Consider the following 19,814-nt stretch of genomic DNA (forward strand, 5'->3'; position numbering starts at 1 on the left):
GTGGCCAGCTGTTCTGCAGGTTGCGTGATGAATCAAAGTCCAGTGTCAGGAAATGTTGAGGAAAAGTTCAACCACGGTGACATAATATTGTAATACTATGTCTCCACTATCTATGCATTACATTCACTTTCACAACTCCATGCATTCCATAGAATGTGCCACTAGTCTCATTAATTACCATCTTTATGACATCTATATCACACTATACTTAAAGAAGTAGAAAACTTGGATGGCTGAGATTAAGAATAAAAATCTTTCAACAACCCACTTTTAGCATACTGTCCTGTACGAAACTCAGTTTAACTTAAGCGAATGGTTTTCAATTCAATCAGACCCAGGGGAGGATATAGCTCAGGTGGTGGAGAGGGTAAAGCTCAAGTGATATAGTGCATGCTTCATATGCATGAGGTCCCGGGTTCAATCCCCAGTACCTCCTCTACAAGTAAATATACCTAATTACCTCCCTTCCTCCCCCCCAAAAGCAAACAAACTCAGTTCAATCTGACTCAACATCCTCTTTTTATAACAAATATTCTGTAAAGTCTTGAATATGCTGAGATGACATGTACAGACAGTACAGTTCACCCACATACCGAAGGCAGAAAACATCAGCACCCCACCCATACCTTCCTAGAACTCACTGCACCAGTACATGCCCCGCCCCACCACAGCATCAGTCAGCAAACGCCCTTAGGGTGAGTCACTCTCAGGGCTTTTTCTCAGGCAGACAAGAAGGGCTGGGGAGTCGATGCCCCAGGAGCAGCCCTCAGCCAACCACAGATGGAAGTGGAAGATAAACAGACCAGCTGTCCTCTGCCCTCAGATGGGACAATTCCTGGGCGTGTTCTGTGTGGTCTCCCTGAGCACCCCAGCAGGACTGAGCCTCAGCTGCCCTCAGGGGTAACTTGCTTGAAAAAGTGACTCTTGGCTGCCTCACCTTCCCTTTCTTGCTTCCCTGCAGTCTGCCATTGCTTCCTGCTTTAGCCTCCTAAATAAAATATTTATACACAAATCCTTCTTTCAAAGTCTGCTTTCGGGGAAGCCCAAATTAAGAAAATACATCAATTTTCAAAATCAATATAATTCCATGAGCGTAACATGCAAGAGATATAAAAGGAAAGTGACAGAGTAAAACTCTGTTTTTCAACATGTGAAGACTCAGGCGTGATGACACACTGCCTGATGTACCACATCATGAATTAAGCGGCACATAATGAAGCAGGCAATGAGCTGCTTCCTTGCCTGGACTCACCATCAAGAGAACACCTGGAAATGGAAGCCCAAGCAGGTGGGACACGTTGCCGATCAGCATGAAGTGGCACAGCCATCAATGGTGTGATTTTCTCAGGCACTCTTGGTAAAATTCTGAGCAAACTAAGCACAAACTTCCCTTAATTTTCATGATAGTTCAGTAATATCTTAATAGCAAAAAAGACTGTTTTTACACACCTTGTTATTTATCAATAGGCTTTTACTTGCAAGACTGCCGAGAGACACATTATGCCAGGGTCTGCCTGGACAGCCCACGTGCTGCAGCGTCCCTGGACCTGCATCCCACTGTGTTAGGGCTGCCCCCTCAAACCACTCCCACCAAATGCTCCCTACAAGGGAGTACTATCGAGAGCCATTGGTTTAGACAAAAAAAAAATTACATAAAACAGTAGAAGAAAGGAAAAAAGGAACAGGACAGTGGCTAAAGCCACTGGATTTAGACTTCCTCCACTTTTTGTTAGAGGTGAGACCTTAAGCAATTTACTTATTGTTCTTACAGCTCAGATTCCTCACCTGAAAAGTGGAAGAAACCGCACTCTCCAACTCAGGATTGTTCTGAGACTGAATGAGTAAAACAGTGCCTGGCACAAAGTGAAAAACTATTAGCTATTCTTACTAATATTTTGTGGCTGAATGTCTGATTTCTTCTTTCTAACTCATCTGTGATTTTGCCATCATTCCATGCTTTTCCTCCTCCTCATTTGTGCTGTCCATCCTCGGTCACTTGTCATTCCCAGCAATAATAACCTGAAGAGAGTATTATCACAGATTTTGTAGCCCTGTGCCCAATTGGGAGATCTCAAAAAAGGTGAGTGTAGGGAAGAAAGAGGGAGGAAAAGTCTCAGCTTAGCCTTCTCCCGACTCCTTGGCAAAATCAAAGAAACACAGGGAGCTATCCAGAGAATTTAAATAACAAATGAGATAACGTATAGGAATGCACCTCTGTAAACTGTAAAGTAAAACACAAATGTGAAAATGCCTTTGTCCTTGTTATTCATTAATAGTACCATCAGTCACACAGCTGCGAGAACCCCAGCTAGGGAAGGCACAGAGACTTAGCATCACTCCTTATAAATGAGAGAGTTGAAAACCGAGACTAGACGTTACCTAAAAAAATAGGAAGAGAAGATCAAACTGACGGCTCTGCAGAAGAGGGTACTTTGAGATGAAGAGCTGGCTGGGAAACAGTGATAGCAAGTTGGTCAGAGGAGTGGAGCAACAAATTAAAGGGTCAGATTTTTAAGGCTGCAGAAGTCTTCTTGAAGAAAGGAAGGCATTGATTGATGTGGCCTGTAATGGAAACTCAGATAACGAAATAAAACCAGTATTTAAGAATTTCAGGCTGATAACTCATTGCTATGGCAACCCACTCAGAAGGGAAACTTGTATGAGAAAATCAGATTCACTTGACTACGCCTTAAAATGAAAGCCTCCACTACAGTGAAACAATTAAATGTCAAATTCCAAAATTGCTTGTGGTCACAATGCCTGGAGGAAGCACTGAAGTTGTAGGTCCAGCATGTCTTCCATTGGAAGCTGACGTCTCCAAAGTTATGACCCATGGAGGGAACATCATCGAACTTTGAGGAATCTCTACTGGCACTGGGTGGTCCCCACCAGTGAAGATTTACAACTTTTTTCACTCAGTAAATGATGCTGATACGGAAATCACAGTGGTATATACTATTCAAACAAACCACCAACTTTTAGTCCACCCACAATAACAGAAAACTACCAAATTCATCTATCAATGATTAGTTACGCCTCATGGGAAAATCATTTTTAACCTAAGTAAAAGCTGGTTAATATGCACATCATAATCCTTTTAATAAAAACATCTATTTTCTTATTACATGTTTTAACTCAAAGAATGCCACACCGGGTACAGTATATTTCGTCAGTTAAAAGGAGTTTTTTTTTGAATACCTAGTATCATTGACAAATGTGAATCTATGCCTTTTAACTGATGCTGAGAGAAGAAATCTCTTTTTGAATGGCATGGATCAGGTTCTTAAAATTGAACCTGGTGGTAAAAGATTTTGCCAGGGAGGAATTTAAGATGATATTGCAAAAATGAGAAAAATGGAAGTCAAGAATAACTTATAACAATCCTTATAAAAGATTTCTATGCTCACTTAAACAAAGATAAAGGCAGCATGATATATAATATCTATGTTATTTTAATAATGCTCCATCAACATCTATTGATAATGGATATGGTGTTATTAACTTCTGTTTATCAGCCCTCTCTCAATAGGAATTTTTCCTCCCTGCCTTTAACCCTACACTGACTCCTGTGGTTTCACCAAAATTTTCACCAATAGAAACAATTTCCATGTGTATGTTTTAGCTAACAGACATTCAAAAGGCTATTCTGTATTTGCTGTAGTCCTTCTCCAGTCCCACAACACCTTTTTAATGCTCTGATGACACAGCATTGTCCCAGAAATCAAAATAATCCTGTTGCTTGCCTTCATCAGCAACTGACTGTACATTTCTCAAGTCAGGCCTTAGAACACTGTGGTCCTAAGACCTGGGTCTATTTTTTGACATCTACATTTATCTTTCCCAAGGTTTTACTGAGAAAATCTGCACCCTCCTTGACTTTTCTTTCAACTTTTTTTTTCCCCTATGCCCACTTCCAGTTCATTCTGTTTCTAATTATCCCCTAGGTGATGCCTTACATTTTTGCCTAGACTGGAATCAATAGTTTGAAGGTTGTCAAGAGTGTATACAAAAGTAAATCTGCATATATTTGAATTTTTCCCAAGGGGAACTCATGGTTAGAGGAAAATAACTGAATTATATTTGAAATAAGTTGGAAGGAATATGGTGCTTAAACGAACTACATCTAGGAAGCATGAAAGATTGGTCAGATTTTTCATTTGAAACTCTTAGGGTCAGATTGGGAGGAAAATCATAATTAAAATTCCAAATTTAAGCATTCCTTGGTATTAATAAAGCTTCTCTAATTAATAATTCATAGAAGAGAACTGCCACTTTAAGATGAACCATTATGGGGGTGGGGGTATAGCTCAGTGGGAGAGCGCATGTGAGATCCTGGGTTCAATTCCCAGTACCTCCATTAAAAAATAAAAAAAAATAAATAAAGAAAATTAAAATAAAGAAAAAAGCCCTTAAAAAATAAAATGAATCATTAGATTTATAGTTAATTTATTTTTATTATTTTACAATCTAAAGCAATTATGTGGGCATATATTGGAAAAAGTCACCAAAAAGAATGGCTAGAGGAGAGAAATACAAAGAAATTTTCTCTCCTAAATTAATAAAAGGAATATAAGTTTTTCACGGCAAACAATTTCATCCACAAATGTCACATCTAACAACAAAATAACTACCTTATTTCTAGATAATTATGTGTGACTATCACTTTCCTTTCTTCTCTATTTAAGAAATATCTCCTTTTAGCAAAACTGGAAGGTAAGTGAAGTGTATTTGTGTCTCACTTTGTTTTCTGTTTCTCCTAACCTCCCTTCAGACTCCCTTCCAAGTCTCCTCCCAACTCAGGCTCAGGTGCTTAGAACTTTTATCATCCTCTAATTTATCCTGCCAAAGTGAAAAGTAATTTGATAAATTCCTTCATATTAAGGTATTAGGAAATTAATTATCTGCTGATCTCATGAGTATTTGCATTTTAAAGGAAAATTGCAGAGAAAGAACAATGCCTGACCGTCATAAATTACTCTTTAATTACAGAGTTTCAGGCTTCTGTGGGAAGATATTTTAAAGTGATGAGAGAACTAGAGAGTACTCTCAAATCATATAACAGATATGATGATCTTGTCCATTTATTTGTCCTGATAGTCAGGAGATTGAGACAAATTATATACTTGAAGATAAACATTATCTCCTCTTGGTTTTAAGAAATGCCTAAAAATGTCTAGGAACACAAGTAGGTCTTATTATTTATTAAATAAATAAATGCTCAATTATTTGTTTTACCTTCAGTAAAATTTTGAAGAATATATTCCTTTGGAGAAATTAGAATAAAGCAGAAATCTCTGACCCATCTGCTGTAATTCCCATAGCCTTTGGCTTAACTTTGTAAGAAAAGTGGTACCCATCAAATATTTCATTTATTAACAGACATCTCCCTGGCCCAGTCGCAGATAGACAAGGCTGTGTGAATAATTTTGGCGAATCACATGGAAGTAGAAACGACGTGTGTCATGTCTAGTCTGAGACAGTAGAACATTCATACATGATTTTGCCAAGTCCCTGTTCTATGGCTGAGGAGATTGTCAGTTTCAAATAGCACAGCACAGAGATAATGGCGTATCCATAAGCCAGGGTCTCTGAATGTAGACCACAAAGATTTTGAGGTTATTTGTAGCTTCCACACATATCTACATCCAGACCAGTAGAATAATGCACTCCCATTATGACATTTACTACATTGCCTTATAGCTCCTTTGTTACATATCTGTTACCCCATCCTAACCGGTTACCCTTTATTCATTTTGAAGCTTTCTTGTAAAAGAACGCATAGTGGAAGAAACCATAATAACGTAGGAGTATTTTTTGAAAAGTTAAAAATTAGACAACAAATTAAAGGCAGTTAAATGTGGTAACAAGATTAGTATAATTTAACTTTGTACAGTGCGACTACTAGTAAAAAATGTTCTGTGCTGCCAATACAGACATGAGTTTATAATATTAACAAAGATATTAATGATTATGAATAAGATAATATTAGTTGTTATTAACAACATTAATAGCTATTTTAATTACCTAAATAAATATGATATTATGTGATAACAGAAAATGTATATTGGTTTCTGTCCCCAGTTCCTGGCACAGAGCTCTGGAAACTCCTGTAATTTCCTAAGTGATAATGCTGGGAGCATCTCTTGTTCTAATATTTGTCTTGGACCCCGAGCCTGGGCCAGGGCTCCTAAAACCCTTGTCAATTTCTAAGTGATAAAAGCATTAGAAGCTCTTCTGCTCTAACGAGGTGACAGTGAGTGGGCTCCTGGATGACCTCTGGATGGGGGCTGGTCATCAGAAAGACTAAGACATGATTAGAAACTTGGAATTGTCAGCTCCACCCCTCCTCCTCCAGAGAGGGGAAAAGGGCTGGAAATGAAGTAAATGATTGATCATGCCTTCATGAGTCAGTCTTCATAAAATCCCAATGGTACAGAGTTCAAGAAGCTTCCAGGTGAGCAAATACATCTACACCAGGATAACCCATCTCAACTCCACAGGGACAGAAGCTCCTGTACTCGGGACCCACCTAGACCTCGCCTTATGGAACTTCAGCTTCGTCTGGCTGTTCATCTGAATCCTTTATCATACCCTTTAATAAACTGATAAACACAAATGTTTCCTTGAGTTCTGTGAGTTGTTCAAAAAATATTAATTGAACCCAAGCAGAGGGTTGCTGGACCTTCCAGTCTGTAGCCAGTTGGTTGGAAGCACAGGTGACAACCTGGGCTTATGACTGGCACCTTAAGCACATGTGTGACAGGAGGTGGAGCAGGCTTGTGGGACTGAGCCCTTATCCTACAGGGCCTGACATTATTGCCAGGTATACAATGTCAGAATTGAGCTAAATCATAAGACACCCAGGTGGTATCTCAGAGAACTGCTTAGCGTTGGAAAAATCTCTACACATTTGGTGACCAGAAGTGAAGTGTTCTGTGTCAGTAGTAAAGGAGACTCACAGGGAAAAACACAGTAGGGAAGAACGAGGATTTTCTCTACATAGGAGGAGAAAAAAATTTGAGTTCGTCCTTTCTAAATATACTAAGTAAATACTTCATAATAATTTATTCCTGATTTAAGAACATCAAGAAATGTTATGATAATGTCTAGAGGTCTATCTCAGAATATCAAAGCAGGAATGATCTCAGTCTCTTAAATTTGCCAAATCATAAACTATGAAAATCTTATACTTCAAGTAATATTACCAAGTACTTTTATAGAGAATTACATTTTCCACTTATCTTACATCCATTATCTCAACTGGTCCCTATAATGGCCTCATGAGTTAGACAGTAATAATTTACGGACCCTTCTATGTGGAAACTGAGACTAAAGAAAACACTGAGATGACTTTTTCATTGTCACATGGTGATAACTGGTAGAACAAACAATAAACTAATCCAATAAAAGGGTTTTGGAGAAATTTTCTTTGATGTGCATGTAAATGAGCTCAAGTTAAGTTTATTTTTCATCTTACTAACCAGGCTTTTTATATCAACTCTCTCTCCCCATTGATCATGACATCTACACAGTACAAGCCTATACAATAAAAGACATATCCAGTCATAATCACGTTTCTAAAAGTTTACCATTTCCCCCCATGTAAGGAGGATTTGATGACATTAGCATTTTTAGTGTTTTTAATGTTGGTCAAGAACATGACATTCCACATAAAGTGGAAAGCCCCATTTCCTTCTTCAAGAAAAAAGGAAAGGAAGGAAGAAGTGAAGGAAGATAGATTCCTTTTTTTAAGAATCAGAGGCAAGATATTTGATGGCAACCCAGTCAATCATGCAAGAACATGGTGACTAATTTAGCTGGACACTTTGTTTCATATTTCACAAATATGTTCCATCTCCATTTTTACTCACTAGTATTGAAATGACTTCAGTTTAGTACCACCTGCTAATTTTATCCAAGTAACATGTCATTAACCCCTCAAAATCATCATCAAAGATGTTAACACAGACCTAATTTCAATCTCAAGATAACTAGAGCATTGCATTGTAGGCCATCTGATAAAAGTTGATTTAACTTAGCCCATGATTCTTCTTCTCTTTACCAAGTGGCAGCAAGTAGAGTAATGATAGATGTGATTATTTTAAGACCATCATAGTTAGGGATACTCATTTTTCCCTCTTCCAAGGAGAGGTGCTGTTTTTACACTGTTTCCAATGGGTTAGTCTCTTTTTACTTTTTATTGGCTTTAAAAAATCATTAGCGATGCTAGTGAATTCATCAGCAAATTCTCTTCAGGTGTCAAGGTCCATATTTCCCAAGTTGGAAACTTCTATACGTGTCCATTTTTCCATACACTTGCCTCTTTTACACAGTAAGCTATAGTGACAAAATTTTAATTATTCCCTGAATGTACACACCTGTTCTGACTTTTTAAAAATTTTTTCTGTAGAGAACAAAATTAGCCAACTGGTTTGATAGTTTGCGTGGCTCTGTTCCCTTTGAACTTCAGCTTTCTCCTCTAAGACAGAATAGGGTCTTACTTATTGCATTTACAAAGAAAAAACATTTTTTTTAAAAAAATCAAAGAGTGAAATGAAATATCTAGCTCTGTTAATAAGCAGGCAAAGATAAAAAAGGCTGTATAATTGGCTTGAAAAAAGTTTTCGTGTTTTAAGCAAACTCACCAATGTACATTGAAAAAGACACTTCTTTATAATTGTACATAAAAAGTACAGTGACCACCAAGGGTTATCTAAATGAGTCTGATTCTCAATGCTCCTTCATGCAAATAGTAAAACCACCACTTCTGTGAACTCCTAAGCAATGCTGATCCATTCAGCCTGCTAAGAAGTCAAGTGTTTAACCATCTTCCTGCCCCACAATTTCAGCAAGGTTATAATCTATGTGAAAAGACCCAAAGGATTCTTCCCACATTAACTTACTATTGGGCATATACACTCTCATTTTTCATATAGTTTTATTTTCCTGATATAATTGAGATGTAATAAACGTAAGACATGTTGCAAAAGAAAAGCAGGTAAATAAATACTTCCAAATGTAGCTAGAGGAGACGTCCTTTCTCCTCAGCCTACTGGTAAGGAAATACATTAGATCCACATTTTCCAAACTCTCCCATCTAAACTGATGAAACTTAGAAGGGATGTAGCATATCCAACGACAGAGTATTCGTTTAGGAAGACAAAACTAAATTTAAAAGAATAACATCTTTCAAGTTAAAACACACACACTTTGTTCAGAAAGTAATGCCAACGGGGCAAAAAAGAAATTCGGCGGGATGGTTCCACTTCTGAGAGTCTCTGGTTTTAAATTCCAGAACATCACGAACAATTAAGCAGACTATTTGGGGCACACAAAAGAGTGGAGTCACGATAATCAATAGACTACATCACTTCCTAAGATTCTTAAACTTAGTTTTCAAAATTTTGGAAATGATTTTCTACCCTCTTTTTGGACCAAACTGATCTCCAGTATATAAAGGCTGAAAAAAAAAAAGAATAAGAAATGAGAATAAAAGTACTCACGACTGATTGGATGTTATTTTCTTTCGCCAGCTTCAGCGATGACCTATAGCAATTTGCAAGGTCTTCCTTGTGGGCACCATTAATATGGCCTCTGGCTATTGGTCCTACGGTATGGATGACATCTGTAAATGCAAAAGGAAGCAAAAATAGGATAAGCAAGGTATTTTTCACTTTTCACATAATTGGTGCTTTATTTATTTTAGGTATTCCTGTTGGAGCCTGAAGACAAACTAAGAAATACTGATGATGCAAATGCTTCTCTGCTAAAAGATTTTGGATAGCACAGCTTCTTAAATTAGGCAGTTCCCCAGGAAGGTGATAATTGTGAAAAGGAACCCCCTACCTATAAATTGTTCCATCGTTGTTGGTCAGATCCAAGTGAGACAGATTATACTGTAAGATGTAAATAATTGGCACCCTGGCAAAAGTCAAATCCTCGGTGGGAAATAAGCAGAAATAATTGCCTACAAAATGAGCATTCTAAATTGACACGGGAAGGAAGAACCAATGCTGCAAATCACTTTCCTTGTAAATAAGACTAAATAGTGTCAAGCATCGTACACAACAGAGAAGGGCAAGTTTCTGAAAATATGTCAAGAGAATTTACAATAATCAGTAATAACCATAAGAGGGATCATTTTTAAACATTCCTACCAATTTATAGTGCAATCTCCGATGCTCACATTCATGAGCTATGCTGGGGATAATGGTTCTTAATAATTCCGTAACTTCTAATTTTCACTATATTAAAACTTTTGAAAACCAGTCTATACTTTTCAAACTAATTATATTAAAAACACAAAATTTATTTGTTTGTTTTTGCATATAAAACCAGTCATTGTGGCACACATAAACATTTAAATTGAGGGATTTAATAAAACATAACTGTTTTAAACTCTTTATTTCAAACTCAATAAGTATTCTAAGAAATAAACCAAATTTTAATCCAAATTACTTGAAAATGCCTTATAACTTCTGCTTCTCAGTCTCACTTGTTAACCTGGATTATTAGCCCATTTCATTGATGTGAGTAACAATAACTAATCAACTTTGATCAAAAAGACAAATTTGGTCTAATATTATTAGACTATTAGAATGGAATGAAATTATTTGTTTTGCTAATCAGTACCGCTGAATTTCAAAAACGGTAGTAAGGGAATAAGAACACTTTACCAAACTGCAACTGAAGAATAGCTTTAAATTGCATATGAAATTTAAAACCAGAAAATATAAATCACTGGGAGAAGAATCTTTGTTGATTGCCTGTTAAATGTGGAGAGTATGATTTGACATTGAGAAAATCCACCAAAATGTTGATTTCAGCTTTAACAACTTTAAACAGTATTTAAACCATTGTCAGATAATGGTAAAGATATTATCTTGTGATCAAAATAGGCAGAAACCTCATCAGTGAGTTCACATGATGTTATTTCACTGGCAAACCTGGCTTTAAAGTGAGAACTGCCACGATACAGAAGGAGAGAATAAAGGGAGATTAAGTTGTATTTAGCCTAAAAAAAAAAAAAAAAAAAAAGCACATAGCAACATTTTTTTGTAATAATAGTAACAGCTAAGAATCGCATATACTAAAGAAACACAAGTCCTCTACACTATGCAGTGAATTTCTGTATGTAGGATTTCCCAAAGCGGGTTCAGTAAGATACGGGTTTAAAGAGCAATTAACTTTGGGACTCACCAGGTGAGATTAAGTCAAACCAGTTAACTTAGTGCAGGACTTCTCTGGACATTTAGCATACTGAAATGAACTGTGAATCTCCACAGAACAGTGGGTGCAGGGGGCTGGGTGGTGGACAGAATGGTCTGTTTCTGAAATATGTCTGACCGCAGAAACCTAAGTTTTGCGGCGTATCCCATGGGAGTAAATTTCCACAAATTAACCTGTACCCTGCTCTCCCAGGGCAGTTTTGACACCCTCCTAGCCATGGCTGAAGATGAAATCCATGTTTTTATTCCCTTCCTTCCCCATTGCCTCTGTACATCAAATGCCTAATATATAGAAGAGCAATAGGATATGACCTTGGTTTCCTTACTTTATGGCTGGAGAAGATCAAGAATAAATGCCTTTTATTGGGTCATAAAAATGCATCTACTTGAGCCAAGGAAAAACAGGGCTTAGGGGCATTAAGAGGAAGAAAAGAGAGAGAGAGGAGCCCGTAAGAGCAGGGAATAGTGACATAATAACTCAGTATTTTCTTCACTTTTCCCATAACCATCATTGTCCACAAAACTTAAAGTGAAATTTGTGAAAAATTATTCCTTGCTTCAGTTCTCCATTTAATTTACGTCTGAGGACAAACAGTGAACCTCCTGAATATCAAACTATTATCTCTGCATTTTATGCTCTATATGAAATTTACAGCACCCAAGATCAAGTGTTACTATCGACCCACACGACGGCCTCTCAGATCCACAAAGCGGGAGGCGAATCAACATATGGCTTGGAAGGAAGTTTCCTCCATGATTTTCATTGTTTGCAGTCCTCAAGGGTAACTCTTCCACACCACGGGGTTCCCCTCTTTCTGTTATAAAATCCATTCAGGAGGCCTGCCTTCGAATTCCAGCCCCAGGCCTGACTAGAGGATACAGCCATCATTTCACTGGCCCCATCTTCCTTATCCTAAAACAAATCAGCTGCTTAGATGATCTCTGTGGTCTTTTCTGTGCTTGTGACATCACTGATACTTAACCTTGTAATGAAGACAGATGGAGTACAGAGTGATGTCTAGGCAGTGAAAAGGGACTTTCAACATGGGTAAGTGGCTCACAAGCTTTGTGAGTATAAGGGCCCTCTTTTTAATATTTCAATTTTTTTTAATTGGCACAGGATTTTATTTTTTTATTTTTATTTTTTAACTGGTCATTTTTTAAAATTTATTTATTTATTTATTTATTTATTTATTTATTTATTTATTTATTTATTTAATATCTCAATTTTATCTCAATATAGCAGTTTTTAAAATGTTGTACATACACACATACCCTCCTCCCAACATGGATTACTACAGTATTGCTATTTAGAGCCTCCTAAAAAGCATACACTCAATCATTCAAATATTTACTAATCACCTATTTGCCAAGCAATAGAAATACAAAGACGGACCAGATATAGCACATCCATGGCCTTAGGGAGGTAGAAATCTCATGACAGAAAAATATAATTTAATAAAATAGTAATAAGGCCTAACATTTAGTAAACATTGGGTGCCAAACACCATTCTAAGCATGTTACTTGACTTTAATCATTTAAATATATGTACTGTTTTGTAACTTGCATACTGATCTTAACAGTGGAGAGACTATGCAATAAAGAGGAAATATAAACTGAATCTTGAAGACTGAGTGGAAGTTCATTTAGAGACAGGTATTCCAAGTAGGAAATACAGGATATACAAAAAGAGAGGATTATAAAAGATGGCACATGCAGGGTCTGTTGAAGAACATGAGAAGCCAGGAATGGAGAGGTAGGCTAGTGCCAAATCAAGCATGTCATGAAAAGCTAACCTACACAACATTTCAGAGAAAGGTGAGTTACTAGCATTTTCAACCCAAACAACCACCTCATCTTAAATGTACCTGATGAGTACGATAGCTATTTAACCCAATAAATATAGTAAAACAAATGCTAAAAATAAACAACTATAAAAGTCTGTTTTCCCATTCTTTACCTATTTCTCCCTCCTTTCATCTCCATTCTTGATCCCCCCAGCAGCAGTCATTATGATGCTTAATTATGACTTTGCCAAATAGTATACATGTTGTCAAATTGCATGTAATTAACAAATAAATTTAAAATTTACATTTATGACAACAAAAAGTTTTAAATGCTTAACATTAAAAAAATCAAAAACATTTTGTAGTGGTTTCAAAATCCATTGACTGAGAACAGGTTAGAGACAAGCAGCTATTAAAATTTCAATGATGCTTTGTGTTAATTTACGTCTTATTAAATACAAAGCAATCTCTGTAGTGGACATACATATGTAAGACATATTCATTTGATTTATGGGCAATGCTTTATCGTGCATATGAATTTGTGGATCTCGTAATGTAAGTAAGACAATGTAAATAGAAGTGTTTAATTTGATGCCTGGTACGTGCAGACACCCAAGAAGTGGTCATTATCCTCCTCAGCAGCAACAGCAGCTATGGCAACCCAGGCATCTTGAGCACACATGCGGGAATGACAGACAGCTATCATTTTCCCTCTGGTGTGGAGAAAAAAAAAAAACACTAGAATGTAAGTCCTAAGACCTGATTATAAGGCAGAAGCCTCAGATCTGTGACTAACCACCTATTGACCATGGACAAGTCATTCTCCTCTTTGGGCTTCTGTCTTGAAACCTAAAAGAAGGAGTTGAATAAGATGACCTCTGAGATTCTTTGCAGCTCTCAAATGCAATCCCTCTTTCACATGCTTATCAAGAATCAAACTATAGATTCTAAGTAGCCTAATTCATTATTGTCCAGATAAATGAGCATCAGTCATGGTTCAAGTTTCTGCAATGTGCTTAAACAATGAAATGCAAATTGGCACCATCCCCAGAGAGAGAGTTTTAACCGTATCTTTCAAAATTGCAAATGTAGACTTCAACTGATGCAATAATTCTACTTCGAGGAGTGTATCCTGTGCATGATATGCTTGGAAACAACCTAAATGTCCATCATTGGGGACCAGTGAAGTAATTGTGCATTTCCACAATGAAATATTATGTTTCTGTAAAAAGGGTAATGAGTATCTTTATGTATCAGTATGGAGAGATATCCAAGATATATTACTAAGAAGAAAAGAAGGAAGGAAGGAAGGAAGGAAGGAAGGAAGGAAGGAAGGAAGGAAGGAAGGAAGGGATGCAAATGTGTTAAATATATTACCATTAGTGTAAAAAAAAAAAACCCACAGGTGTAGAAAAGAATGCATGTTTGTTTTAGTTAATACATGCAAACTCTGTCTCTGGAAAGATCCACAAGTAATTAATAGCAGTGGTTAGCCTACTAGGGAAGTGATGAAAACTACAAAGATGAGGGCAAATATGGGAAGGAGACTTTTCACTGCTTACTTGTTGTATTTTTTGATATTTAAATTATGTGAATGCATTACCTATACAAAATTTAAGTATTAAAGCAAAGAGTATATGGTTTATTAAACCATACTCCCAAATCCCACCTACCATATTCCTATAGCATATAAAAACTGTTAATGTGGTTTCTAAAGATGATCTTATATCACTATAAATACAAAAAAAAAATCAAATTAAATATGTACATGAAATTTCAAGGGATTTAAAAGAGTAACTCCATTAGATATATCTTTCTTTTATTTTGCTGCTCTCAATAATCTCTGTATATAAAACAGTTGTTTTCAGAAAAAGTAGGGTTTAAATGGTGGAAAAATGGAATTTTTCTCCTATGTGGCTTATATCTATGTTTAAAGTGTTACTATAACTTTAATACGCAGAGTCCTACATACCTTATAGTGAACACGTAGTACAGGAACATACTTCTTAGGTAACTCAGTTACCAAAGAATTTTGTATAATGGTCAAGAATTTTTAGAGATGAAAAGGACAATATAGAAAATTTCATCTATTTTCCCTCATTCAATGGATCCAGAGGAGGCAGAATTATGCCCAGAGTCAGATCAGCATTGGGAGACACACTACCAGAAAGACTACAGGCAAACTTTCCCCAGAGTGACTGCTTATTGAAGGAAATGGCATACATTTGTATATATGTTAAGTTTGGTGTGTTTATCATGAATTCCACTTACTTTAGCCTCATACTTTGCATACATGCAAATTCTGATTAGCTATTGCTGTGCAAGTAATTACCCCAAAATCTGATGACTTCAGACAACAACAATCACTTTATTATTTTTTATGGTTTTTCTGGATCAGAAATTATGAAAGAGCTAAGCTGGGTGTCTGGCACAGAGATGCTCATATGGTTGTATTTAGCCAGTGGTTGGCAGGGGAGCAGCGGGGCTGCAGCAGCTAAGGGCTGGCCAGGTATTTCTCCCTCTTCATGGAGCCTCAGGGACTCTGTGAGGGCTAGTCTGGGATTCCTCGTAGGAGGCTCCAAACAGTCAGACTGCTTATCTGACAGCTCAGGGCTCCAAGACCAAGGGGACCAGAGGTGGAAGCTGTGTTATCCGTTTTACCCCAGCCTTGGGAGTAACACAGTGCTACTCCTACTACTGATTGGTTGCAACTGTCACACAATTCCATCCACTTCAAACAGAATCATTTAGACCTTACCTCTTGATGGGAGGAATGGCAAAAAATTTATGAGCATGTTTTAAAATGGACACAATGGATTCTCCAGACACGTGGGGCTACTTTAGGGTTAGCATGTTTATCAAATGCCAGTCTTGTGGTAGATAAATAAGTTAATATAGAAATAGCTGATATGATTATTTCCATGCAACCATCCATGAAAACAGTATGGAAGTTTCTTTAAAAATTAAAAATTGAACTGCCATATGATCTAACAATTACACATCTGGCTATTTATTCAAAGGAAACAAAAACAGTAACTCAGATATATCTGCACTCTCATGATCATTGCAGCATTATTTACAATAGCCAACACGTGGAAATAAAAACCAAGGGTCTATCAATGGATGAATGGGTAGAAAAAATGTTATATATATGCACACACACACACACATACATGCATTCAATGGAATATATATATTATATATATATAAAAAACATGCATACAATGGAATATTATTGAGCCATAAAAAGAAGGAAATTCAGCCATTTGTGATAACATGGATGGAACGTGAGGGCATTACGCTAAGTAAAATAAGTCAGACAGAGGAAGACAAGTAGTGCATGATCTCACTTTTTTTAGAATCAAAAATAAACAAAAACCAGACAAAACCCCAGCAAACTCACAAATACAGGGAACAGACTGGATAGTCAGAGGTTGGGGATGGGGTAGGGGGATGAGTGAAATGGGTGAAAAGGATCAAAAGGTACAAACTTTGAGAGATAAAATAAATAAGTTCTGGGGACATAATGTACAGTTTGGCAACTATTTTTTTTTTTAATCTGAATAAAGGTAGATTTATTCAGAGAGATACATACTCCACAGAGCACAGGCTATTTCAGAAGGCAAAAAGGTCACAGGTATGGGGGCTGGGTGCTCAGTTGAAAGTAAGAGTAGATACACATCCCAAAGACAGAGCATGGGCCATCTTGCTCAGATGGGAGAGAGACCAAGAGGTGTGGGGGTTGTTAGTTTTTATGGGCTCAGTAGCTTCATAAGTTAACAAGTGGGAAGACTATTCCAACTACTTTTTGGGAAAGGGGCTGGGATTCCTAGGAACTGGGCCATTGCCCATTCTTTGACCTTTTATGGTCACCCTTGGGACTGTCATGACACCCGTGGGAGTGTCATTTACCATGTTAATATATTACAGTGAACGTATAATGAAGCTCAAGGTCTACTGGAAGTCAAATCTCCCGCCATGTTGGGCCTTAAGGCCTCCTGGCAGTTGAATTTTTCGCCACATTGGTGCTAGTTGCTGTTACTTGTTGAATGACTGTGCCCTGCCCCCTTCCTTCCTGTCTCATTCCCCCTTCAGAGATTTTACTCCCATAATTTTATGGGGGTGCAGAGCGGTGATGTCTGTCTTCTGAAACTACTTCAGGGTTGAATAGGGGCATTGACCCTGCCTGTCAGGAAGTAAAAAATGGTGACTATTGTTAATAATATTATATTGTATATTTGAAAGAGGTTAAGAGAGTAGATCTTAAAAGTTCTATTCAGAAGGGGAAAAAAATCTATTTTAAGATGGAGTTCTCAGACTTATTATCTTAATCAGTCAACTACTGATTTAATAAAAAAAATCAGAGCTAGAGAAAGACTGGAATATGAAATTAATACACTTATTTATTGTAAATATAATCTAATTTGGAGATTACAGTATAATTGTAGCTCCTAGATAGAACTGCCTGGCCTACGACTAATTTTGTTGTTTCTCCTGTCTTAAAATCTGGCAGGAACTTGTGGGCAAAAGAAAGGACAGGGATGGCTGTTACAGAATCAGCATCATATCTATCTCCCTGTGAGCAATAAAAATAATGCTGTTTCCCTGAAATGTCCAGCTCTGCATTCCAGAAAGGAAGGACAACCTCTATGCATTTGAAGCCCTTTCTTACACAATTGAGGAGAGCTAAGAAAACAACAATGCAAGTTGTATACTTCATCAGCGTTTCAAATGCAACCCTGGGAAGAGGTGTGAAAAATGAGATGGTAGGCCCTTTTGTGCTTTATCTGACTTAAGCGTGGCAAGGCAAATGGAGCCTGTTTTTGTCCTCCTATTTCTGAAATCAATCAGTCTATAAATCAGCTCTTTTGTTTGGAAGCTATAACCATCACCTCATGCTCCCCCATCTTGTTCTATCCTGGGAAATCAGTCTGCACTATGAAGAAAAGGAGGGTAGGAGAGAAGGATTTCTTTGAAAAGGGTGCGGGAGGGAGCCTGCTTTCATTTCCAAATGTGTAAATTGAAAAATGTCTGATTGGAATGCCAAATACATATTGAAAGCAGTAGAATCATTTACAAAGATTCGATCAGACTTCTTGGCAAAACAAATGCAGCAAAAACATTTTGCAAAAAAAATATTAGCATAATGAATTTTAAAACAAATGAGAGAACACATACAGGTTGCTCTCCTGGTTTTCCATTTGAGAAGCAACTGCGCTACATTCAAACTGTTAATGAACAGTCAGACCAAGAGTAGAATCAATTACATGTTGCTTTCATTCACTCCACTCTTGTATTCATAAGCATAATCGGTCCATCTAACAGACTGCATAATGATGCCATGCCCTGTCAATCATATTCAAATTGCATGAATTTTTAAGGCGAAAACCAATGCATAGAATTAAATTGATTTTCTTTTCTAGAGCTACATCCACAAAACCAAGCACTGAAAGTATTATTTGCAAATCTTATTGGCCAATTTATATGATAAGCACCACCGATCTATGACCTGAAACAGAATACTTGAAGTTCGGTTAACGGAAATTGAATTACCGCCTGATAGCATTACAAAGCAAATGCTGCCTTTTCTCTCCATATAGGTCAGTGTTTTCATACACACATTTTCAAAGCTTGTTTTCATTATTTTTCAAGAAACAATCAATTGTCCATAAGATGCTCCTTTTCAATCTGCAGCGGATCTCAGTTAGGCTGTATTTCAGGAGCAACGTGTTTCTAAATTTGGATTATTCTCTCATACCTTTCTTCAGCTGCATTGTTTGATTTCTTAACATGTTCAGAAAGACTAGTCGTATAACTTTTTGCACGAGTTTGGGATAAACTAGCACTTAAGAGGTTATTTTCTATTCCATTTTCCTTTGAGTCTGTGAATTGACTTTCCCCCACAATGTTCTTGGTTACAAAAGGCTTTTGGTTTACCTCTCTAGGTAAATGGTTCCCTAAATAAGATATCTATGTCTAAGATTCAGTACACGGTAGCTAAACACCATTTGCATTTTGCAGCTGATAAAGGTACATAGAATAGACTGTCAAAGCTGGAATGAATTCATCCAGCTCAGTTTGAAGTTTGATCCCATTTTTACATGAGAATGTGATAACATTGCCACGTTTGGGGCATCCTGTGCCGACAATATACCTCATGCTTCATTGGCTTCAAAGTTGTGAAGTTATAAGCTTAAATTGTGAGGGTTAAGTTAGAAAATAGTATTCAAGCCATTTCTACCAAAGTGTTATCCTCTATATTAGAAAAAAAAAAAAGAAGGAACAAAGCTCATCTCTAATTTTTTATTAGCTCTCCCTCTTCTGCCAAAGGTTTATTTTAAGTCAACCCCAGTGATGGGACTATGTCCTCTTTCAACTGGACACTTAACACACAAGAGTCCATTTGGGATAACATAGATTGAAATATGTGTAAAAGGGATATCATATGGTCAGCCATTTATAGAATCTTTGAGATTCTACAGGGTATTGGGGGCACTTGCATTACAATAGTGTTATTTCCAACAGAAAGGGGGGGTCTCACAGAGACTGTGGGAAGCTGAATTATCTACAAAATTCTAACATTTCACATCATTTTAGAATGAACCAAAAGAGAACCCATCCTAGAAGGAAGTGACTCAAATATATGGCATTTTTAATACTTAAATAGCAGGGGTAAGAGGAGGTGGAGTTCCAGACAGACAATATGACTTTTTTTCCAGGAAAATCATAATAAGGTCTTTGTTCTGGTTCAAGAGAAGGGCAGCAATTTGCAGCCTTTTTAGAGAGATGCAAAAACCA

The 19,814-nt window shown here is 37.0% G+C and overlaps 1 protein-coding gene across 3 annotated transcripts in view; it reads right to left on the reverse strand.

Moving 5' to 3' along the window:
• MACROD2 (mono-ADP ribosylhydrolase 2) overlaps window positions 1–19,814 on the reverse strand; it is a 1,883,327-nt gene that overhangs the window by 746,919 nt on the left and 1,116,594 nt on the right. For all 3 annotated transcript variants that reach the window (XM_074347853.1, XM_074347852.1, XM_074347851.1), the window contains exon 6: window positions 9,504–9,625. In XM_074347853.1, the coding sequence (XP_074203954.1) occupies window positions 9,504–9,625 (122 nt within the window). The remainder of the gene's footprint in view (window positions 1–9,503; window positions 9,626–19,814) is intronic.

This window comes from Camelus bactrianus, chromosome 19 (assembly GCF_048773025.1).
Source record: "Camelus bactrianus isolate YW-2024 breed Bactrian camel chromosome 19, ASM4877302v1, whole genome shotgun sequence".
In the NCBI taxonomy this organism is placed as follows: domain Eukaryota; kingdom Metazoa; phylum Chordata; class Mammalia; order Artiodactyla; family Camelidae; genus Camelus; species Camelus bactrianus.